The 25,506-nt window shown below is 37.4% G+C and overlaps 1 protein-coding gene across 5 annotated transcripts in view; it reads right to left on the reverse strand.

Annotated features, from left to right (window-relative positions):
* The window catches only part of LOC120103786 (pentatricopeptide repeat-containing protein At1g76280-like), a 42,207-nt gene that overhangs the window by 10,070 nt on the left and 6,631 nt on the right, over nucleotides 1-25,506 (reverse strand). For 2 of the 5 annotated variants that reach the window (XR_005508418.1, XM_039119166.1), the window contains exons 1-11: nucleotides 24,855-25,298; nucleotides 24,705-24,765; nucleotides 24,544-24,601; nucleotides 23,307-23,500; nucleotides 21,614-21,721; nucleotides 19,326-19,508; nucleotides 16,367-16,877; nucleotides 16,134-16,297; nucleotides 15,572-15,667; nucleotides 15,128-15,307; nucleotides 3,338-3,565 (exon numbers count right to left, since the gene is read on the reverse strand). Coding sequence is in view for 4 of the 5 variants with exons in the window: in XM_039119166.1 (XP_038975094.1) it covers nucleotides 3,338-3,565; nucleotides 15,128-15,307; nucleotides 15,572-15,667; nucleotides 16,134-16,297; nucleotides 16,367-16,877; nucleotides 19,326-19,508; nucleotides 21,614-21,721; nucleotides 23,307-23,500; nucleotides 24,544-24,601; nucleotides 24,705-24,765; nucleotides 24,855-24,868 (1,797 nt within the window). In the remaining variant the exon portion in view is untranslated. Of the gene's footprint in view, nucleotides 1-3,337; nucleotides 3,566-15,127; nucleotides 15,308-15,571; nucleotides 15,668-16,133; nucleotides 16,298-16,366; nucleotides 16,878-19,325; nucleotides 19,509-21,613; nucleotides 21,722-23,306; nucleotides 23,501-24,543; nucleotides 24,602-24,704; nucleotides 24,766-24,854; nucleotides 25,299-25,506 lie in introns of those variants that run through there. The other 3 variants (XM_039119165.1, XM_039119164.1, XM_039119163.1) reach the window with 3 other exon arrangements.

Consider the following 25,506-nt stretch of genomic DNA (forward strand, 5'->3'; position numbering starts at 1 on the left):
TGGATATTGACCATTTTGTCAATTCTCAATTTGTATGGCCAGTCCTTCATTTATAAACCCGGTTGATTATTGGGGCAGCAATTTCTGACCCGGCTCACCAGCCTACCCAAAATAAATGGGTCTGGGCAAGGATTCTTATAAACATATCAGCTTTGGGTTACTCAAGACCAGGGTCTGCAAAACTATCCGAAACCAGGTGGTCTGAGGCATACTAAATCAGACCAACCAGGAACCGAGACTGCTAGGTCACCAATTCGATCCTAGGTCAACACCAACATGAATCAAGCTAAACCGCATGTTCCTACCGATTTCAAGCAATTTCAGGCTATTCCAAAACCAAACCATGTCCGGGCCTTTATAACCCACCTCTCCCCTCTCCTAATCTTCCTCGTGTCTTGCTATCCTCTCCTCTCGTGATTGCCATCACTAGGGTTAGGGTTCCATCACTGTCGTCGCAGCCCCCCGCCTCCGATGACAATGATGATGACGACCACAAACCACAGTGGCGACAATGGCGATGACGATGATGAACACAGCCATTGCAGACAATGACAGCCATAGTCAAAGATATGCCTATCCCTCCCTCCCTTCTCCCTTGATTTCGGTATATCTTGGGTCAATACAATATATATTGATACTGTATTGAAGTGATTGTTGACTACTACGACTTCTGACACTGATTCGATGAACTTTGCTCAAGGCAAACCATATTTTAAATTGGTCGAGATTTAGGGATGGCACCAAATCAGGTATGGATCGAGTAGGCCATTATTCATACCCGCCTAGTACTTGCCTCGGAACAGGGCAAGGCAGGTAGAGTCTTAGGATGGAGCAAGGCAGGTAGAATTAGACAGGGCAGGTTGGATGGATCAGTCGCATAAAGCCGCAAAAATCATTTTTTTTTGGCATCCAAATCATTTTTTTGCCTCGAGAAGGAGATTTGTGAAGAGTTGTATATATCCAGGTCAAGTTTAGAACCGTTAGAACCGTCCCAAGCCGGATGGTTCGAGATTTACCAAACCGTATCAGCGGTGGATTAGGACGGTTCTAGCCTCCGAATCGAGAAATGGGCAGACGAGAGGAAAAAAGAGAGAGTGGACGAGAGATAGAGGAAGGGAGCGACAGAGAGAGTGGCCGGTGGAGGCCGGAACAGGGGCGAGGGAGGGGGAGAGAGGGCTTTCCAAACCCTCGCTCCGCCGTGCATCGGAACAGGGACAAAGCCCCTATTTCGAAATGAAACAGGGCCTCCTATATCTTTTTGAATTTTTTAAGTGAAGTCAGCAACCACTACAAACTTCACTTAAAAATTTCAAAAAAAAATAAATAATAAGTGAAGTCGACGGTGGCTTTCAAGTTCCCTTAAAAAATTCAAAAATATATATAAAAAGAGGCAAAAGTCATTGCTCTAGCGCACGGATGAGAAGCCCTCTCCCCCCTCCCTCAACCTTATTCCAACCACCACCCTCTCCCTCCCTCCCTCTCTCCCCCCTCTCCCCCTCTCTTTCAGTTCTACCTCTTGGTTCACACCAAGACGGCATGGCATGGGGGCGTATTGTACCATCCTGCTAGCCAATCGGTGTAGATGCTGGTACTGGTACTGCCTTCCTTGTAATTTACCATTACCTGCACTCTCCCGAGATCCGCTGTAGGTCAGATAAAACTCGCCCCACTAGGGTCAAGTTAGGTCAAGTACCTGATAGGCAAAGTAAATTGCCACCCCTATCGAGCTTGTGTCTAGCCTCCACGATCGCTAATGATTCAAAAAACCTCTAAAACCAGGGCTATGCCCCTAAGATAGTGGTAATATTGCATTAGGTGATGGCCTAGTTACTCTTTGACTTAAGTAATCAGAACTGTAGTGCAGCTAATTGTTCAGAAGAATAAAAATACAATCAAGACAATATGCTTAGAATTGATCACTTCTCATCCACTTTAGTTTCTTCTCCTAGATCACTTAATTCTGATGCCCAACCCTGGATCACCTCTTCTTAGTCCTATTTTCTAATTGTTTTTTAAGAGTATACAAATGACAAGTGAAGTTTTAACCAGGTTGGCGGGTTGGATGTGTCCATATAAAATAACAGTGTCGGGCATGGATTTACTCTTCTTAACCCTATTATTGATGGGTTAGACAGAAATGGTTTAAGGGTTTTTTGACCAACCTAGACCCAACCTGACCAGCTTGACCCATTGCCATCCTACTCAAATAGTACCATTAACCTGCTGACACTAAATCCACCAGTGAAAAGCCTCTAAACATTAGAGTTTTGGTATATCCGCATTTAAATTTGGTAATCATAATCAACGATGTAGATCCTCAATTTACATGGTCCATCATGCAATTTGCATTAGTTCAAATCATCTCTAGAGGATTCTCTCATGTGCATTTGTAGGTGGAATATGTACTATTTTGGTAGGCTGAGAACGAGTGTGCTCCATACAAAACCTTATAATGTGGATAAAATACATTCAACTTTAACAAGTGTAATTATCACAAATAGTTTCCAGGCCTGCCGGTCACTTCCAAAGACCACTAAAATCGTTATTATTTTATGGTGCGTATCATGCATGTCGCCAAAAAAAGAAGGCCAGTAATTGGTGGATGGTTGTGGTAACATCAACTGATGACAGCTCCGTAATTAGGCAATGTAACATCATATTCTTCCGATAAAAATTTGTTATGAAAAACTCCTGGATATGTTTAATAAGCTTCTCGTGTTTCTATCTCTATTATGAATAGAGATCCAAGAGGGGTGTGTTTGCTTATGAATGGACAATATCTACAAAGGCTACACAAGTACACATACAATATGTTCTTCATGTTAGGTCAATCACAAACCCATTTTGGTTATTATTAGTAAGTTGCATGTGCATTGCATGTGTGCCCCATTGCATGTGTGCCCCACTAAGACGAAAGGTGAGAAGCAAAGCAAGTTAAGGTTAGCAAACAAAACTCATTTGAGAGGAATAGGTAACAAAAGAGGGGGAAAATGAGTATTATTTGAGACATTCCACTTCCTCTTTCATGGAAGGCATTAGATGGCGTATATTAGATTGTCTGCATCAGATGAAATCAAGCCAAAAATATAGGAACAAAGAAAGCACCAATATGGTGATAAACTGACACCACTAGTCTAAAGTTTTCCCTCAGCATTACATGCATGATAAGGGGCAGGATCCACAAAATTGCCCAGTGCTGGACTATTCTGAAAAATGGAAACTTCACAAAGACAGTTATATGAAGATATATGTCCACATAATAGATCTTAATGTTTCTCTAGATTTTTAATAAAACAAGAAAAAAATTGTCAAAAGAAGAAGAAAATGCAAGAATTACCAGATTCTGCATAGATCGATAGCTGTGTCGCATACCATTCATCATCATATCCATCTCTATAGTCTTTATCCTTTTGACAACATCAGCATGTGAAAGCATATTTCCCTTCTCATAAGGAACATTGACAGTGCCAAACAAGGAAAACATAAGTTCATAGGTCCGGATATTTGAGTTTATATTTAGACGCTTCATTTTAGCCAAAACACGAATAGCTCGTTCAGGTTCATCCTGCATGAAAATTTAAAATCATTTCCAACAATCTATTAACTATCTTACATATCTATAAAATCTGAGCAAGGATAATATAAGGCAAAAGTTGGAGAAAACTTATCAAGAGATACTAAAAGATCTGATGGTACAGGCATGGTTACCAAATCTCGGTGGGACATCCTCGAGGATGCTGGAATGGGGTCTCATCCCAAGAGTCAGGATGAGAGAGTCCTGCCCTTGTCCTAGCACCCTGAACATAGCATCATAGGACATCCCCCATCCTACATGTTGGGACAAGGAAGGATGTCGGCACATCCTGTTTCATAAAAAAACAAGACATCCCCATCCCACAAAATTTACCATGGGTACATTAACTATTTGTGAAGGACACATAAACTGGGTCCTAGGTACATCTTTTTTGTGTCTGTCATAATAATATATATCTAATCAAAATTCCAAGCCTCACCTCCCTATCATGAGGGAAATAGTCCACATGAGTGGGTTGCCAACTATGCTGCAGATCAAGGAGTCTTCCCTTTCTGGTCCTCTAACCTTCTGTTGGAGTCTCAAGATCTCATTGTAATTGTCTCTTGTTGCCCAAGGTGACAAGCCAAGAGGGGGGGGGGGAATTGGTTTCTTTTAATTTTAACTATCTTACTTGTGTTAAATGAAGAGTTAGTAAACTTAAACAAATCACAATACAAACAACAAGAAGTATAGTGGTTCGGTGCTCTCCTTAGCACCTACGTCCACTCCCCAAGTGACCCCTTGGAAATTCACTATAATCCCGCGGATTACAGTTGGATTGTTTTCGGGCTCACAATCCAAAAACCTTTACACTTTGGTTTTCCGGGCTCACCAACGAACCTATGTTGGTTTTACGGGCTCACCAACGAACCTATGTTGGTTTTACGGGCTCACCAACGAACCTTTACAATTGATTTTCCGGGTTCACCAATCAACCTATTCCGTTGGTTTTGCGGGCTAACTAACCAACCTTTACAAGTAGTTTAATAAACAAATGAAGAAGATTTAAACTCCTAGATGAGCAAATATAACAATATAATCTACAAAGAAGAGTTTAGAGAATATTTATCGCTTGATGTGACTTCTCTCTTCTTTGTCAAGGATGCTTCACTCTTCAAGGGTGGATGGAGCTCTTGATGACTCTTTGAATCTGCTCAACCACTTTCTTTTGACTCTTGAATGAAGCACTTGGATGAAGAAGATTAGGGCACTTTCTCTTTCTTGTGTACTCTTTGATATTCTTTGGAAAGGATGTTCTATCTGATGAATAGTGCCACTTTAAATAGTTTCCTTCATCCATTGGACAAGTCCCAATGGTTAGAATTCAAAAACTAGCCGTTACTCACTGTTGGAAGGACAAAAAGTACTTCTGCAGAACTGCCGTTATGCTTCTGCCCGTATTTGGGTCGACTCAACCTGTCCTTGGGTCGACCCAACTTTCACTTGGGTCGACTCAAACTTTCCTTGGGTCGACCCTCTCAGAAACACAGAAACTTGCAATTCAGCCTTCCTTTACTTGGGTCGACCCAACCTTTCTTTGGGTCGACTCAACTTCTTCTTGGGTCGACCCTCTCAGGGTTTCCAGAGAACCTTTTCTGTCATCTGTTCTGTTTTGCCTTTGGGTCGACCCACTCAGGGTTTGGGTCGACTCAAGCTTGGGTCGACTCAACTTCATCTTGGGTCGACCCTCTCAGTATTTCCAGAGAACCATTTTCTGAGTTGTTGAGAAGCTTGAAGTTTGGGTCGACTCATGCTTTCCTTGGGTCGACCCAACTTACTGTTCATCTGTGCCATTTTTGCAGAAGTGTGCCAAATGCTTTCTTGATGTGCCGGGGTCGACCCAATCATCCTTTGGGTCGACTCAATCCACACTTTGCTGCATCTCAAGGTTAGATTCATTCATATAAACAATGAAATGTATCTTTATAAATTTATACAAATATACTGAGAGTAACAGACTTATAAATGAAGTATCGATTTAACTTATAACATACTCTAGATAACTGCTTGTTAATCATCAAAATAACACTATCATCCTCAATCTCCCCCTTTTTGATGATTACAAAATATAGAGTATGAGCCTATTGATACTTGTCTTAAAATCAGTTTTAAAAGGGCTTAACTTGCTGAATTACAGCTTTTCAAAATATAAGAGTGAAGTCTCCCCCTATATCATTCAAATGTTTCCAATTTGACTTTTTGAATTGCTCCCCCTTTCATTTATATTTCATTAAAGATGAAACTCCAAAAATTTGAGATAAAGCATGAGTTTCAGGTTATGTATCGAGGTGTGAAAGGTGCGTGCCAAATTCTGAAATTCTATGTACCAAATTCTGAAATTTAATAGAAATTTTAGATTTGATCATTTTCATTGTTACAAATTGCTCCCCCTTAAATGTATATGCTTTCCTTTATAATTTTCAATCTGTTTTACAAGTTATTTCTCTTTTCTTACACAACTTCTTATTTCTCTTTCTTTACTTCCTTCTTATTTCAACTTCTTATTTCTCTTTCTTTACTTCTCCCCCTTTTTGGTATCATCAAATAGGTGCATGGGAAAAGACACAATAAATAACAAACATTCAAACTTCATTGATCAAAATAGGAACATTTTAGTACATTAATATCAAAAACAAAAGCAAATACAATGTTCCTCAATTAAAGTTTAAGATACATGATAAACACAAAATACATATGAGAACTAGATACCTATCCTAGGCTCTAAACAGAAGTACTAATATCAGCCTAGGGAGTATCTAATGGTTGGGATCTAGTCCTCATCCTCCTAGTGTATGTGGCGAGGGGAGGTCGAGCCTGGTGAGACTGTGTCTGGCGTGGAGCTCGACGAGCTGGATGACTCTATGCCGAAATCTCTGACTCAGCAGCCTGTGGCACAGATGGTCCATGGGTCTCTCTCTCCGTAGAGCTCCTATCTGCTGCCTCAGATCACTGATCTCAGCAGACATGATGTCCAGTCGGCTCGTCAGCCCATCAGTGACAGTCCTCGCCTGAGCTGACATAACATCTAATCTGCTCGTCAGCCCGTCAGTGATAGTCCTCACCTGAGCTGTCATAATCTCAGTCATCCTACTCCAGAACTCATCTGTATCTCTCGGAGGAATAGATGACGATGGTCCAGCCTCTGAAGGTGCAGTAGGATGATCCATATGCTCCTCATCCTCAGGGATAGGGTCTCCAATATCTGGTGCATCACCCTCTGGTGCCTCACCCTGAATCCCTGCTCCAGTATGAACCCACTGCCCGTTCACTTTCTCATAGCCCATACGTATAAGTGTCCGTGCAGTGTATGTATCAGTATGAAGCAGATACCTGGATACCTCCCCCTCGACAGATATGCCGTGCTGTCGAAAAATCAAAGTGAGTATCATACCATAAGGTAGGGATACTCTGGAGTTGCAGATCACCTTCCTCATCTGCCTCAGTATCATGGCCGGGAAATTCAGGGGAATACCCTGAATAATATGCTCCATCACTACTAGATCTCGCTCTGTGATGAGATCGAATCTCCCGCTCTTCGGAAATAAAATTCTATTTATAATACTGAGCAGTAATCTCATTTCAGCAGATAGAGAGCTTGCTATTACCTTCTCCGAAAAGTCGAAGTCTTCATTTTCCATTATCAACTGCAGGGCTCTCATCTTGTTTTCTGGCTTTTCCGGAGTGGCTCCTTCGCAGGGAAGATGAAGTAGCTCACTCAAGCTCTCCTCGAAAACTCGAACCCTAACTCCTCGAACTTCCGAAATAAGCCCTCCCATTCCAGTTTTAAGGAAGACATAGAACTCCCGAACTAATCCGGGGTAGATCATCACATCTAGGGAGCAAAGATACTCCCAACCTTGCCTTTGGATCCATTCCCTCAAACGGAACCCTTCTTGATCAAAGAATTCGGAATGGATCCTTCTCCCCATTGTAAATGATCTCCCCGCAAATCTTGCAAGTATTACTGAAGGGGAAGGAGGAGGAGGTGGCTCGGCACGTGCCTCACGTTGTGGAGACACTGTAGATGGCTCCGTAGCATGTCTTTCCTCACGTTAGATCCGTGAGACTTCCGGATCTCTTGGCTACGGCTCTTTTGGGTCCCATTTCTCCAAGATCTTAAGGTAATCTACTGTTTGGAGATGTTTGGAGGAGTTTGGAGAGTCGGGAATAGAGTATTCAGAAGAGGACAAGGGCAAACAGTGCCCTAACAAGGCTCTCGGGTCCCCCTTTTAACAGTGGGGTCCCGACGTTGGGTCGACTCAAGAATTTTCTTGGGTCGACTCAACGTTGGGTCAACCCTATTCTGGGTTGGGTCGACCCAAGTGCAGAATTTTTTCTTTTCTCTTCCTTTTTGCTTCTAAAAATTTTTCTTGCTTCCAATCCTTATAAATTCTTTCTGGGACAATGATACATGAGTAAGGAATCTATAGATGACAAGTTTGACTCATGTTTCATGGGTTTTTTAGAAATTGGAGGAATGTATCATGAGACTACTTGCTCCCTTTCATATTTCTTCAATAAAAAGGATCACATATGCCTAATTCCCTCCTTAGCGTGCAGAATCTATCTTCACTCAATGGTTTTGTGAATATGTCGGCTAATTGTTTTTCAGTACATATATGCTCAATACATATGTTTCCATTTTGCACATGATCCCTAATAAAATGATATCGTATTTCTATGTGTTTGGCTTTAGAATGCTGAACCGGATTTTTAGTAAGATTGATGGCACTAGTATTATCACACTTAATAGAAATATTATCTAGTTTAACTCCATAATCCTCTAGTTATTGCTTAAGCCATAGTACTTGAGCATAACAACTACCAGCAGCTATATATTCAGCTTCAGCTGTTGACAGTGCCACTGAATTCTGCTTTTTGCTAAATCATGATACTAAGTTGTTTCCTAAGAATTGACATGTGCCACTAGTGCTCTTCCTATCTAATTTGCATCCAGCAAAATCAGCATCTGAGTATGCAAGCAAATCTAGACAAGAGTCTCTTGAGTACCATAAACCAATGTTCGTAGTTCCTCTTAAATATCTAAGGATTCTCTTAACAACACTTAAATGTGACTCCTTAGGATCTGATTGGTATCTAGCACATATTCCTACACTAAATACGATGTCTGGTCTACTAGCAGTAAGGTAGAGCAAGAATCCAATTAGTCCTCTATAGAGCTTAATATCAATACTCTTCCCTTTTTCATCTTTGTCTAGCTTACTGGTAGGATTCATTGGAGTGCCTACTCCCTTATGATTTTCATTCCCAAACTTCTTTAGTATTTCCTTTGTATACTTAGTTTGATGAATGAAAATGCCTTCTTTGGTTTGTTTGATTTGTAATCCTAGAAAGAAACTTAGTTCTCCCATCAAACTCATTTCGAATTCTCCATGCATTAAATCAGCAAATTCTTTGCAAAGAGTATCATTTGTGGCACCAAAGATTATGTCATCTACATATATTTGTACCACTAATAGATTTTTGTCCTTTCTTTTGAGAAATAGTGTTTTATCTACATTTCCTCTACTAAAGTCATTATTAAGCAGAAATTTGCTTAATCGATCATACCAAGCCCTAGGTGCTTGCTTTAATCCATATAATGCCTTATGTAGTCTAAACACATGATTTGGCAATTCATGATTCTCAAAACCAGGAGGTTGCTCTACATATACTTCCTCCTCAATAAAATCATTTAAGAATGCACTTTTTACATCCATTTGATACAATTTGAAATCCATAAAACATGCAAATGCTAGAAGTAATCTAATAGCCTCTAATCTAGCTAGAGGAGCAAATGTTTCATCAAAATCTATTCCTTCTTCTTGATTGTATCCCTTAGCTACAAGTCTAGCCTTATTTCTTATAACTAACCCATTTTCATCTAATTTATTTCTAAAGATCCATTTTGTTCCAATTACTGAGTTATGCTTTGGTCTTTCAGTTAATGTCCATACATTACGTCTTTTGAATTGATTTAATTCTTCTTGCATGGCATTTATCCAATTAGTATCTTTTTCAGCTTCTTCATAAGTCTTAGGTTCTAATTGTGAAACAAAAGCAAGATAATCATTTAAATTTATAAGAGATGATCGAGTTCTTACCCCTTGAGATGGATAACCAATGATTAAGTCTTTAGGGTGTCCATATGCATACCTCCATTCCTTTGGCAAGTTTTGAGATTGTGGTGGCACGCAATCATCTCCCTTATCTTGAATTGGCACGTCATCAATATTCAACTTTTCAAAGTTGATAATTCCTGTATCATCATCAAGAATATTTTCTTTCCTAGCAGACTCACTATCAGACTCATCAAATATAATATTAACTGACTCTTCCACTACAAGAGTTTTTTATTGAATACTCTGTATGCCCTGCTAGATGTGGAGTATCCTAAGAAGATACCTTCATCTGACTTGGCATCAAATTTACTTAGATCCTCCTTGCCATTATTTAAGATGAAACATCTACATCCAAATACTCTAACATATTTAGCAGTAGGTTTCTTATTCTTCCAAAGTTCATAAGGAGTTTTCTTGATTATTGGTCGTATTAAAACTCGATTTAGAATATGGCAAGCAGTGCTTATAGCTTCAGCCCAAAAGTACTTTGGAAGATTTGACTCACACAACATCGTGCGTGCCATTTCTGCCAATGTCCTATTTTTTCTTTCAACAACCCCATTTTGTTGAGGCGTTCTAGGTGCTGAAAATTGATGTGAAATACCATTTTTATTACAAAATTCTTCAAAGTGTTGATTTTCAAATTCAGTACCATGATCACTTCGAATTGCTACTAAGGTGAGCTTCTTTTTATTTATGATTTTATTATATAGTTTCAAGAATTCTTAAAATGCTTCATTCTTATGTGCCAAAAATGAAACCTATGTATATCTTGAAAAATCAACAATAACTAGTCCATACTTCTTCCCTCCTAGACTCGCAGTTCTAGTGGGTCCAAATAAATCCATGTGTATGAGTTCAAAAGGCCTAGTTGTTGATACTATATTCTTTGATTTGAAAGATGATTTAGTTTGTTTTCCCAATGAACATGGTCCACAGATTTTGTCCTTTTCAAAAATCAATTTTGGCACATCTTTTATTAACTCCTTCTTGACTAGTTTTGATATTAATTCCATACTAGCATGTCCTAGTCTACGATGCCAAAGCCAACTTGTTTCATTTTTCTTTTCTTCATTAGTAATTAAGCATAATCCATTTTTCTTGCCTAAATCATGAAGATCTACCAAATAAATATTTCTTTGCCTTTGTCCTACAAGTACAATGCTATTATCTTTAGGATTTGTGATTATGCACACTGATGCTTCAAATGTGACTTTAAACCCTTTATCACAAAATTGACTTATGCTAAGCAGGTTATGTTTCAAACCCTTAACTAATAAGACATTTTCTATAAAAATAGATGGAGTAATGAAAATTTTACCCTTTCCAATGATATGCCCTTTACCATTGTCTCCATAGGTTACTACTCCACCCTTCTTTGATTCCAAGGTGACAAATTGATCTACGTCACCTGTCATGTGTCTTGAACAGCCGCTATCTAGATACCATCATTTTTCCACTTTATCAGCTGCAAGATACCCCTGCAATCAAGATCAAGAAAGAGCTTTAGGTACCCAAACTATGTTGGGTCCTTTAGGGTTAGTACTTGATGTTCCTTTTGGAACCCAAACTTTCTTGAATTTAATCTTTTGATTATTACTTAATTTGTTTTGACTGGACTTTCTATAGTTACATTCATATGCTTTATGTCCTAATTTATTGCAGCAATGACAAGTAATATTTTCATTTTTAGCTTTTACAAAAATGTTCTTTAAGAATTTTTGTTTCTTATTTGTTTTATATCCTAATCCAGCCTTATCATATACAGCTTTTTGACTATCAAGAATCATATTTAATTTGGTAGAACTAAGTGTAAACTTATCTACTAAGGATTTATATTTTTCAGCATCTTCTTTTAACTTGATATTTTCAGCAATTAGATTCTTGGTTTCATTTGTAAGTTTCCTACTTAATGTTTCATAGTTATGAGATAGTTTTAACTTATCTTTGATAAGAGATTGATTTTCTTCTTTTAGAACTTTATTTTTATTGATAAGTTTCTTATGTTCTTCCATGAGTTCTAAGAATGCATCATGTAATTCATCAACAGTAAAATCACATTCACGTTCAGAATCTACCTCATCGTCATTGGCCATATGACACATTTGGGCCGTCTCTTGATGATCTTCCTCTTCCGAACTTGACTCCTCACTTTCGCTCCATTCAGCCATGAAGTTCTTCTTTTTCAGTTTTCTTGCCATCCATTTCAAATCTGGGCAATCTATCTTATAATGCCCGGGTTTGTTACACTCATAGCAAATAGGAGTTTCTTTTTTCTTTTTCTTTGTCCTTACCCTTTTTTTTGCTTGAGCTACCTTTGAGGAAGGGTTTCTTTTTATAAAATCTATTCTTACCTCTCATAAATTTTCTGAATTTTCTTCCAAGCATAGCCATCCCTTCTTCATCAAATTCATCATCATCATCTGAATCTTCCAATTCAGTTTGTTGTTTAGGGGTGGTAGTCTTTAGGGCAATGGGCTTTCTTCTCTTGACCTCTTCTTCCAAATTTTGCCTCATTGTCAACTCATGGGTCATGAGTGATCCTAAAAGTTCCTCTAATTGCAGTGTGTTGAGGTCCTTAGCTTCCTGAATTGCAGTTACCTTGGCCTCCCAAATTCTTGGTAGAGACCTGAGAATTTTTCGCACCAATTCAGAGTTAGTGTAAAACTTTCCTAAACTCTTAAGCCCATTTATAATTTCAGTAAAACGAGTAAACATATTAGTTATGGACTCAGTAGATTCCATTTTAAATAATTCATACTTGTGTACTAATATGTTTATTTTTGACTCCTTAACTTGATTGGTCCCTTCATGAGTGACCTCAAGTTTGTCCCAAATTTCTTTAGCAGAGATGCAAGTAGATATTCTATTAAATTCACTTACATCTAATGAGCAATAAAGTACATTAATAGCTTTTGCATTTAACTGTGCCAATCTTCTATCACTTTCATTCCAATCCATTTCTGGTTTGGGTATGATAGTGCCCTCTATATTAAGTGTGGGTGTGTGAGGTCCTCTAGTAATGATGTACTATAATTCATAGTCTAAAGCTTGAATGAATATCCTCATCCTAGCTTTCCAGTATGTGTAGTTTGTGCCATTAAATAGAGGTGGTCTATTTGTGGATTGCCCCTCACTCATAGAACATCCCACTTGGGTTGTCATGATCTTTAACTCTTGATTGTGAGATCAATGAGTACTATTGGAGCACCTTGCTCTGATACCACTTGTTGCCCAAGGTGACAAGCCAAGAGGGGGGGTTGAATTGGTTTCTTTTAATTTTAACTATCTTACTTGTGTTAAATGAAGAGTTAGTAAACTTAAACAAATCACAATACAAACAACAAGAAGTATAGTGGTTCGGTGCTCTCCTTAGCACCTACGTCCACTCCCCAAGCGACCCCTTGGGAATTCACTATAATCCCGCGGATTACAGTTGGATTGTTTTCCGGGCTCACAATCCAAAAACCTTTACACTTTGGTTTTCCGGGTTCACCAAAAACCTATGTTGGTTTTACGGGCTCACCAACGAACCTATGTTGGTTTTACGGGCTCACCAACGAACCTTTACAATTGGTTTTCCGGGTCACCAATCAACCTATTCCGTTGGTTTTGCGGGCTAACCAATCAACCTTTACAAGTAGTTTAATAAACAAATGAAGAAGATTTAAACTCCTAGATGAGCAAATATAACAATATAATCTACAAAGAAGAGTTTAGAAAATATTTATCGCTTGATGTGACTTCTCTCTTCTTTGTCAAGGATGCTTCACTCTTCAAGGATGGATGGAGCTCTTGATGACTCTTTGAATCTGCTCAACCACTTTCTTTTGACTCTTGAATGAAGCACTTGGATGAAGAAGATTAGGGCACTTTCTCTTTCTTGTGTACTCTTTGATATTCTTTGGAAAGGATGTTCTATCTGATGAATAGTGCCACTTTAAATAGTTTCCTTCATCCATTGGACAAGTCCCAATGGTTAGAATTCAAAAACTAGCCGTTACTCACTGTTGGAAGGACAAAAAGTACTTCTGCAGAACTAGCCGTTATGCTTCTGCCCGTGTTTGGGTCGGCTCAACCTGTCCTTGGGTCGACCCAACTTTCACTTGGGTCGACTCAAACTTTCCTTGGGTCGACCATCTCAGAAACACAGAAACTTGCAATTCAGCCTTCCTTCACTTGGGTCGACCCAACCTTTCTTTGGGTCGACTCAACTTCTTCTTGGGTCGACCCTCTCAGGGTTTCCAGAGAACCTTTTCTGTCATCTGTTCTGTCTTGCCTTTGGGTCGACCCACTCAGGGTTTGGGTCGACTCAAGCTTGGATCGACTCAACTTCATCTTGGGTCGACCCTCTCAGTATTTCCAGAGAACCATTTTCTGAGTTGTTGAGAAGCTTGAAGTTTGGGTCGACTCATGCTTTCCTTGGGTCGACCCAACTTACTGTTCATCTGTGCCATTTTTGCAGAAGTGTGCCAAATGCTTTCTTGATGTGCCGGGGTCGACCCAATCATCCTTTGGGTCGACTCAATCCACACTTTGCTGCATCTCAAGGTTAGATTCATTCATATAAACAATGAAATGTATCTTTATATATTTATACAAATATACTGAGAGTAACAGACTTATAAATGAAGTATCGATTTAACTTATAACATACTCTAGATAACTGCTTGTTAATCATCAAAATAACACTATCATCCTCATCTCTATTGGATGTACTTACTCTTGCTTAGTCTAACAATCATGGTTTAGCAAAAAAATAATATATACTATCATTTCAGAGTTATCTTTCTTTCTTGGTTACATTGCTCATGTTTCTAGAAGGGAATTTGTCAAGCTTCTCATGCATCATATGCATGTGATTAGCAAGACATGGACCAGGATGTGTCAGAATTCATGGTTGTGACATTAATCATTCTCATATAATATCTCCAAGCATAAACCAGGTGATCAATGTTTAGAATACTTATTTACTCTATAGCTACATTTGAAGGTTATGAATCAGAAGTTGGCAAGAAATTAGATAAAATGAAACAGAAGCTGCACCAATACATATGAGGGGGCAAACTGCACTGTGCGCATTTTGAAGGCACAGATCTAAAGCTGACTGATGCACCATGCGATAATTTGCGAAAGTAAAGGAATTGAGAATTTCTTAATGACTCTCAGTTATGCTAAAAATTGGAATTTGCCGCCATAATAACAGCTGTACATATAAGTAGCAAAATATTTGTTTTTATTTTTATAAAGTTGGAGAGTATATCAAAATCAAAGCCCAAAAATATTGGATCCAAAGCTAGACCTAGGATATTTTAAGGAGGAAATACAATGACCAAGTAGCTAACAGAAGAGAGGAAGAAAATTAAAAGCAAAGGTAGAAAAGTTGATGAAACCAATTCATGGAGTCATTTGTAGGAAGAATATGAGTTACCATGACATCACAGGCAGCTAGTAGGGCATTAAAAGGACGTATGTACTTTGGTAGATCTCCAGAAATTCTTTCCAACAAAGCCTCAGCCATATCCAGCTCCAAATTTTTGCTATGACCAACACAAAGAGCTGCAAGAGTATCATCGTAAGGCTCAATATTCTTTTTCTCCATTGATTTAATCTGCAAAATTTACGAATAAATAGTATGAAAGTGCTGCATATTATGAATATAGAGAAAATACATATAATGAATTATTAAACAAGCATGCTGATCATTTTTGTGCTGCATCCAAAATGTTGGGGTACCATCCTAGTTCCACCCTCCCAGTTTTACAAGATATCGTAATCTATAATCTAGTGAAATCAAAAATATCAAAACTTGTTTTTGATGATCTCATTTTTATTCTTATATAAAAATTTCGCAACCATATTTGAAGAGCAGTACCACTTTCATGCCATAAGCAACTCCTTTTCCATTGATAACAGCTTTAACAAATCCATCATAGGTATGCTTTGATGGTTCCACTCCGAGGTTGTGCATCTGGGCAGAAGGGAAAAACATGAACATAGTTAGATGTATGGGTTTTTTTTAAAAAAGAGCTTATGATTCTTCAATTAAATTTATTTATATACAGATAATGCTCGTATAATCCAAGAACAGACTATAAAATTCGACATTTTAATAGTTCAATTACAATCTCCAGGATAGGAAAAATTTAATGGAAATTAAAGATGATGTACAATCTGGCTCAGCTGGAAACCTACAAAACATTTTTGTGATAGAGTTTCTTCTTTTCAGCACTAAATAGCTACAGCGAGATTGGACAAATAAAAAGAATAAAAAAATACCAACGATCATCTAGGACTCTTGAAATTATACAAGAAACAAATACAAAGAGAGACGAGAAAGTGCAAAATACTGGAAAAGGAATTCCAATATGGTTCATGTATGTGTCAGAAAAATACAATGCACATGTCTTAGAAAAATGTGCTTATTACAATGGTACCTGCAGGAACAACTGCTCAGCCAGCTGGAAGTTATTTGACCAGACACAGGCATGGAGCATATCATTGAAAGACCATCTCAAAAAATTCATAGCGAGAGGAGATGCCATTTCAGACACTCGTTTCATCTTTTCATTACTGAATTTGGTCCTCTCATCTGGCTTAACTGCAAAATTCCAAATGTCAGTTCCAATACCATCAGCAATGGCAGGAAACATCTGTGAATTGCACCTACCTCGCTCTAGACTGTTGATGAACCCGCTTCCAAGGGTTTCAGTGAACAAAAAATTTGATGCATCAGACAGATCAGGCTGATTTTCAGCAGTCCTCTCTGATTTGAGATTCCCAGTGATGTTGTATGGTAACCGGTATCCACCACTGGATATATCCATACAAACTTCTTTTAAACCCTTATCAGCTTTAGTGGAGCTTCCCTCATATAATGTATTCAATGCGCTTTCAGTGTCCAACCAATATCTCACTCCTGATGAATGATTAGTCAAGGGTATAGGAATATCTAATCTTGATGACCGGTATCGCCCTGTGGCAGATATTGTAACAGAGGCATTTTCTTGCCTAACAAGAGCCATCATGAGTTGCAAAACATTGTATGCAGATTCAAGGTCACCTAATTTAGTGAAGGAGCGAACAAATTTTCGTAAAGTAATAATGCTTGGGCTATAGTACCTACTGCAATCCTTCCAGATCTCATGAACCGCAGATAGATTTTCCTGCATAACTGCTAGCTGGAAAACATTTAAGAATCAACAAGCAAATAAATAAAGTACCTAAAGATGAATATAAGTAATAACTGAAAAGGAAAATTAGAATTACTGACGAAATAATTGCAATAGTGGGAAATAGAAATCACAGTAAATGCTGATACGACATGAACGACATCAAAAAATTATAGAGAAGAGGGTGGGAGGTGCAAGTCCCGACAGGTAAAGGCCAAAATATTTAACAAGCATTGCCCAAAAATTTGGTTTTGCGTTCATAAAATCTTTTCCTCGATAATTCTGCTAAGACCTAACCGCAATATGGTAAAACCAAAATAAAACATGAAGTTTCCAGTCAAAGGAACTAATATGCGGCCTTCAATAATCTTCATGAGCTTGGTGTGAAAGGTTAAAATTCCAACAATTGAATTAGCTATAGATATTCAAATTCACAGTTTCTTTGTTAAGATAGAGAAGACAAAGGTTGTTTATATGGACAACATTGTGGTTACTATAGAAAGCCAAAAGAAGACTATGAAACTGAAGAAATAACTCCTATATTCTGATATCACAGATCTGCAACCATATAACACTTCCAAGAAATACTGAGGCTGCATGATTAGAAAAGTTCAGCTTCAAATATGTGCAAAACAAAACACTTGATTTGCTGAAGGATATTAGGAAATTATCCTATCAATTTTAATTAGCACCCAGAATCAAATGATGAAGCACTAGTGAAAGATAAAAAATATCACCTAAATATTGATCGCATACCAAATTCATTGAAAGATTGCTCAAATATCTCAATCATCACCAGGCACAGACAGTCTTCGTACATGACATGGATGTCTTGAATTTGATTATGTTATAAAGCAAATTGAGCTTAGTCTATGTACAATAGAAAATCTACATCATATAACTATATGTTCATTAGAAACTAGAAAGCCCAAATACTAAGAACAGCAAGATAGAGTAGTCATTACCAAGTTTAGTACAGAGATTAGGTAAGACAATTGCTCTAGTTCATGGTACCAAATCCGATGGTACAGAGCGTACTGTATCATACCAATTCGGTACCAATATATAGTAAAGAGGACGTACCGACACTCGGTACGCCGAACTAGCCCTATACCGTACCGTATTAATACAGTGATAGCGTGGCACCAGTATGGAACCCGATATCAATATGGCATAGTACCTTGCTCTAGCTACTTCTGAGATAAATTGACAAGGAACTTTATGCAGCAAATTGGTCTGAGGATGACTAAAGCAATGTGATAATCAAGAAACTATTAATAATTCTTCCAACATGATATTCCATGACACCGAATGGTTCTTCATTTCATAGAGATCCCATGTTGACATTAAGCCAATGAGCCCATATTTTTGTGAAGAATCCATTGATCCATGATCTTTTTAACAAAGAAGGAATAATGAGAAGAAAAATGATACAATGATACAAAAAGTCCAAAAACCATCAAAGAAACTATCTCAACTTTTTTAAATCTTAGTTCCATTCTTGGTAAAGGAAAAGTAATTTCTAGTTTTAAGGTAATGTTAAGGCATACATTTGTGAAAGTAATTTAATTAAATATTGCATTGACTTATGCTGTGAAATATCCTATTTCAACATTTCCAAGCATATCTAGCATAGCTCTAGACTCTATAGCTTACCTCTAGTAATAAATTTAGCAAAGTGGGACATGGGGAAGCCAAGGGCAGAAGCTTATCCCTAGAGACAAGTCATCAATGTTAGGAAGAAGCATACTATCAACCAATGCACCAGCAAGGGCCAGTCTAATATATATGCATGCAATAATAGTGGGCGACAACCATGGCAGTAAAAATATAATAACAAAAAATACAAAGCATAGCATGAATAACCAAAGGTATACATTGGTTGTTGTGATCTAGCATAAAATGAAATGGACATCATATGGATCGTTGTCATCTAACATGGAAGGTAAGTCACTAAATAGATGGTTGTGATTTAAGAAACGAGTAAGAGAGTGTAGCAACCATTTGACTCCACAAATATCATCTTCCTTCCATTTTTTTATTTTTGTTTTACATTGTATGAGTTTTTTCTTTTAGGTCATGTCATCAAATAAGATTATTGTGAAATAAGAACATCAGTTGGTTACACATCATTGGAGTGGAACTATGAACAAGAAGTATCATTTCATTATTGTACAAAGCCATAACTCAGATCCACCATACAATTAATGAAGATTGAAGGAAGAATGAATGGATGCTAAAAAAAAGAAGTCAGTTGAAAAAAATATATATAGTAGACCAGCGAGATAGTCTGATGGTTGATGAGTAAAACTTGTCAGAAGCAAAATCCACTTACAATTTAAAAGAACAAAATACAGAAGTTGCATGGTTTATACAAGCTGCAGAAAAGTTGCTGCACTTTATTAAATAGCATTAAGTAATCATTATCATGAAAAATAGTTCAAGATTGTCGCAAACCTTAAGAAGTTCACAGTAGGTTATCTCAGACTTCCCTACAAGTTGGCTTTCCATCAGCTCCATACAATAGTCAGCATCTTCCAAGCTCTTTTTGTTTCCACATCCAGTTAACAAAATATTAAACATTGGAAGCGCAGCATTGACATGGTCATTTTCCCGAAGAGAGGTAAGCAAGTTTAATGCCTGAAGACAAAATAAAAAGATAAAAATACAAAAAGTATTAAGGGATGCATATAATCAGAAGAATGTACCAAGAATTCATGTTTTCATGAGAAGAAAAACCTTTATGATATTTGTCGATGAAGGGTGAACCATGAACATGGTGATATTCTATCCTACGTGTTCGACAATGCAAAGTTTGAGAAGTCCACAGAATGGTGGGATTTTATACTCAAGCATAAATTTTTGGGGAAACCAATGACAGAAATTTAATGGAAAATAAAAGGAAATTGTGAAAACTCAGCAGACAAACTCTAACCATTTCAGGATCTGTCCATAAAAAAGAGAGATGGTTATGAATAGCAAAGAAGTGGAAAAGAAATAACTAGTATATTGTTATAGAAGTGAGAGGTCACAATGAAAAAGGACCCTGTCCCAATTATTTGGATTTGGCTTTGACACTCCTTATTCACCAAGGTTTCCGACTTGACAGCCTCCGCCCTAGCGTTCATGATGTTAAGTTTAGATCCATTTCACAATGCAACATGCTCTTCATGACTGAATGTCAACCTAGCATCAATCCTCCACCATTTTCCAACTTGAACTCAGATTGGCAGATGCAGCATTTATTGAGGAAAAAGTTATAACTATTAAAGTTGCACTATTTGGTACCCTTAGGAACTGTTTGGTTTTCCAGTTTTACAAATACAAATAATCCCAAAAATTACATTTTGTGAATTTTACAAAAACATGTTTGGGTAGCTGAGAATCTTGTAAACCCTAAATTCCAGTTCTCAAGAAACTAGAGGCCCATGTTCTTTTCTAAAACAAGGTCCCCAAAAATTGATGCCATGTAATGTCCAATGCTGATAAACGGACTCATGTTGTCCTCTTTCCATTTCTCACCCACAGCCCCACCTCTCTCATCATGTGTTCTTCTTTCAGCACGAGCACTATTCAAGGCCTGTTTGGATATTCCTATGGGATTGAGTTGAAAATCCTACAGGATTGGGTTGAAAATCCTGCAGGAATCTGGCCTATTGGCCTCTCCAGCTTTGTATCTTCTAAGGGCTTGTCAAATCCCAGCACAAATCCCAATTTTTGGTCTGCAAGATGAAAAAAAGGACCCATGGAAGTCCTTTATTTTCCTTCTTACAAGATCTAGTTTGGAAGGTGTTTGGTTGATGGAGCCATGCTTAAATGGGCGGCCCAATCCAAGAATCCTACAAGATTTTCAGCCCAATTCTGTAGGAATATCCAAACAAGCCCTCACAAGGAATTAAGACATAGTGGGATGGCTGGACATCCCACCATCAAGAGTGTCGAGATGGGACATACACCATCCCGGGTGTTGCGGTGCATACTATCCCATGGAAAAACCGAGACATTTTGGTCCCACGATATTTGGATCCTTGACTATTTACCTAATAAATCCTTGCCTTCCTCTCTTTAAAGAAAAGGGTGGGCGGGTACTACCTTCTCCCTGCCCTCACCGCGATTCCCAACTAGGGAAACAAGAAAAAGGGAAAAAAACAATGAATTCCCTCTACAGTTATAGCCACAACTAACACCACCACTCGCCGAACAGTTTCAGCTTACCCCTCCTTTTCCTTGCTTCACAAAAGTGGGCTTAAACAAACATAAAATTCTTTCCTAGCTCTTATACATTCCATTTAACAGTAACTTAATAGGACATTTTCTTGCTGCAACTTATTTAAACAACGCTAATAAAACCCACTAGCCAAGGAACCCCTTATGGTTGAACTGGTCAAAGCTTTCCTTTTAAAACAGCTATGCAGAAAGCCGTGAGGCTTACTAAAAATGGTTTCAATAAGTGCAAAAGTTTAGCTCGATTGTACTGAAGAAAGATCGAAAAGAAGCAGAAGGAATGGAGACGGTAGACAGTCATGAGTTTCTAAGACTCATTTAGGCTGTTATGGTGAAAGAGTATTCAGATATATTAAGATATTTTACTTCACTTAAAAAAACAATTTTATAAAAAATAAAAACATTAATAAATAATAATATATCTAGCAAAGTTTACAAGAAACAGCTTCACCATTTTTAAATGACTAGGGAAAAGATTCAGAGAACTGAAGTAATTATATCACAATGGAATGTTCAAGTACCTCCTTAAGGTATCCTCCTTTACTTAAGGCTTGAACGATAAACCTGCAGCTTCTCTTGTTCATGCCTACTGTTTTATCCTTCATAACTTCCCATGTCTCCATAACAAACTACACAAAAAAGATAAATATCCATCAATGCATACCAAAACCAATTTATATCTGACAATAATTCCAAATAGACTTTTCATGGCATTTATGTCCAAGAGATGATAAAATAATTCAAAAAAAAAGTGTTATGCAGTATGCAGCTGCTGTATGTGAGAGGCCCAGAGACAGCATAGTGCATATGCAATATGCAGACCGCAATATGCCATATGCAATATGCAGTATGTAATTTTTCTAACTATTTAAAAGTAACTCTAATATATTAAATACAATAACAACAATTATACTAATACTTTTTCTGGATGGATAATATTAGACCTAACCACCAGCTTGGACCCTCTTCACCTGAACAAGCCCACAAAAGAGTGGGCTACATATTTGGCTCCAAAATGCTAAGCAAGCTCATAAATGCAGCCTCATAATACTAAACAAACTGTATATACAGCTGTACAATGCTAAGCAGACTGCCTTTTTGGTCCATATGCAGTATAAGCATATATAGTATGTGCATACAGGCAATGAGGTAGGGTAAAGGGATTACATATATGCGGGCGCAATGTTTCAATACTGGTACTAGATCTCGTTCTGGGTTTTTGCCGGAACAGTATGGTACAGGAACTGACACCACAGTATAAGACTATATCCCATAATGACAGTGTACCAAAGCTGGAAACATGATGGAATGTACAGTGCCATTTATATGATCCCGTTCCAGCAGTGTTTATAACCTTTTGCTGCTGGACATATGATACCAGATTTAAAACAGTATAATGTTAGCCATCGCTGATATGGTAGAATACATAATAGTATGAACAAGGAAAAGGACTAGGTACTCAAATATTAAGAAATGGAGAAAGAAGAGGTGGAGATATCAGGTATCACCTACACAATTTTATCGAGACTATATTTGTAATTATAAAGGACTCCAAAAAACAGAATCCTATCCTCTTAGGATCTTCATTACAACTATTTCACCTTAAGTGCTCTCTAACCAGAGTTTGTGAAGGCCAACAAAGTAGAAAACTTCAATGATTAGAATGCAACCTTACCTGGCTACCTTCACACTTAGGGGCTGTTTAGTTGCTTGTGAATAGGTCGCCTATGAATCCATTTTCATGCAAAAGGATTTGCATTTGCAAATAAAAATGCAGCAATTCTCTTTGCAATTGCAAAAGTTATTTTATATCTGCTCACTTGTAGTTGATAATTGCAAATGCATTTGCTACTATTTATGTATGACGCCTAAAGAGGTATGTAATCCTACAAGCGATATGGTAAGCTGGATCTTTATATGACAATTAAGTTGAACAGTAAACATGAATGATAAGCTTTTGACCTTCAATACATTTTCAACAACTAAGTGAGTAATCCGATGATGCAACAAAAATCATACATGAACATGATTTTATCATGAAGGTTAAAGTTCAGAATTTCTTTCGCTTAGTAAAACTCATATTCAAAAATTTTCATTAAACAATGTGCATAAAAAAAATCACTAACCAGTATCAGGATTAAAATGTTGAATCATTTGAATTTTCTACATAGCATAGTCCAACATAAAACTTAAATATCAGTTCAATATTCTTACCAGTGGATCAGGAGTTTGTGCACAGTATTCCAGAATATAAGCAAAATCATCCGCACTTAAAGAGCCATTGACATGTCCAATATTCAAAAGCAGCTTAGAGGCTTTCTCTCTATCCCCAATGCGCAGTGCATTAACAACTTGTTGCTGCCCAAAACTAGTCCTTGGACAGTATCTCCATCCAAAATTATTGTAATCTGCAAATTATGGCATCCTTCCATCATATATTATATGAATATGTGTACTAGCGAGAATGATTTCTGACATGCCCATTAATTCAGATTATGCTTGTAGGGCATGGATCACAACTTTAAAGCTATGTTGCTTGGATAATAAAAAAAAGTGCTGATATCAAATACTAATACTAGATGTCAGATGCTCTCAACTACAACAAAGCATATTGGAAATCACAAGAACACATCCATACACATACAGATACAATGTCTATGCATGCTGATGCTTCTAGAAGAGAAATAACAATTATCAAGAGCCAAATAACATTTACATCTAGAAACCATTTATATAGATAGTAGAAGAGGTGGCATAATTAACCCATAAAAAAAACATGGATGACATATTAATATGAATGATAAATCCATTAAGAATTATATCCTTATGGACTTATTGTCAAGGCCAGCCTCTTCTGCAGACTTTGATCCTGTTGCCCCTTGAGCACATTACTTTTATATAATCTTTCTAGAAAACCAACGGGTATGAGACTCACTGAAACTTGACTTGCTGTGTTTCAGAAACTTTACCATAGAAGTTGGATTGGGTACATTTTGTTGGTTGGAAAAGGCTTTTGAAAACTAAATTTTTTGAAAATTGAGTTTACAAGCTGTTTGGATGGTAAGGAAAATTAAATAATATAGAAGCAGGTTTTGAGACTTGACTTTTTCCCTTCTTCAGAAACCTTTTCCTTCTCCTTTTTTTATTTTCCACAGGTTTCTGGATATCCTAATGAGAAAAGAGCAGAAGAATACAACAAGCATAGGCATGCATTGGAGTGCAAGGAAATATCTGCCTCAATCAGCTAGAAGGATCCTGCGAGATATAGCTTTAAATCAATGTATATAATTCAATTTTGTCAATTAAAGCCAAGATTATGAAATCTACAGGTTCACTCTTGTTACAGCTTAAGAAAGAATAACATCAGCGATATTACTTTTGCAATAAAATACATCAACAAGCACTCTTCCATATTCTAATAAGATAAAAAAAGGGGTTGCTAATAATATACCATGGGAACTCTTGGATGCCTGAGATGAATGTACTCTATCTGCGCCATTCTTTTGTCCCTGAAAGAACCCGCTTTACAATATCAATTTCTTCATTAAAAAAATCTACAACTAAAAAAAATCTCTTCGGTCATGAAATAATAAATGAAGCACATCCTCTTACTCTATCACATGCTTTGGGCAAATTATGGAAATTTATTAGCAATCGACGACAATTTCTTGATCTGAAATCCGACACAGCAAAAGAAAATAATTATACTGCAATTAAATGATCTGTTTACGAGTGCAAATGACTGTGATTGAATCCACTTACAGATATCTATTCATGACTTCAGATTTTGTTGCCCATGATTCTAAAGAGAGGGAGACAAAAATAAAAGGACTCCAATTAGGATTTCAGCTGGCATTTTCTGATAGAACTGATGAGACTGCACCGGACCTCTTAAACAGGCAGAGAGGAAGGATATAGTGGGTAAATAAAAGGAAATCCAATAATTTGTAAAACCCATAATGAAGAAAAAGAAATTTAAAATATAAACCAAACTAGCCAGCACACATACCAAAAGTAGCAAGAAACAAATATCACATGCCAACAATCACTCTCTAGTCTCTACTAGTAGCTAAAAAGCAATTGCAACCAATCTGATAAAGAACTAATTCAATCTCATTACACATAAACAATTTGCATTAACCAGCAAAAAAATAGTAGAGCAGCATGAACAGACAAATGGAAGCAAGAAATTTCCACAACACCATTAAATATCACCGAGAACAAGCAATTTGCACTCAGAATGAGTGTCAAAACAATACCAAAAGCAATTCTCTCTGTAATTTCAAAATTATATAACTTAATGAGCAGATTTTGATGTCCTTAATAACCCCGAGAGGCTCAATGATCCATACCATGATTAGTAGTTCTTGAAGTGCCATTGCCAATAACCTATTAAACTATATGGAGTGATAAC

This window comes from Phoenix dactylifera, unplaced genomic scaffold (assembly GCF_009389715.1).
Source record: "Phoenix dactylifera cultivar Barhee BC4 unplaced genomic scaffold, palm_55x_up_171113_PBpolish2nd_filt_p 000492F, whole genome shotgun sequence".
Taxonomy (NCBI): Eukaryota; Viridiplantae; Streptophyta; class Magnoliopsida; order Arecales; family Arecaceae; genus Phoenix; species Phoenix dactylifera.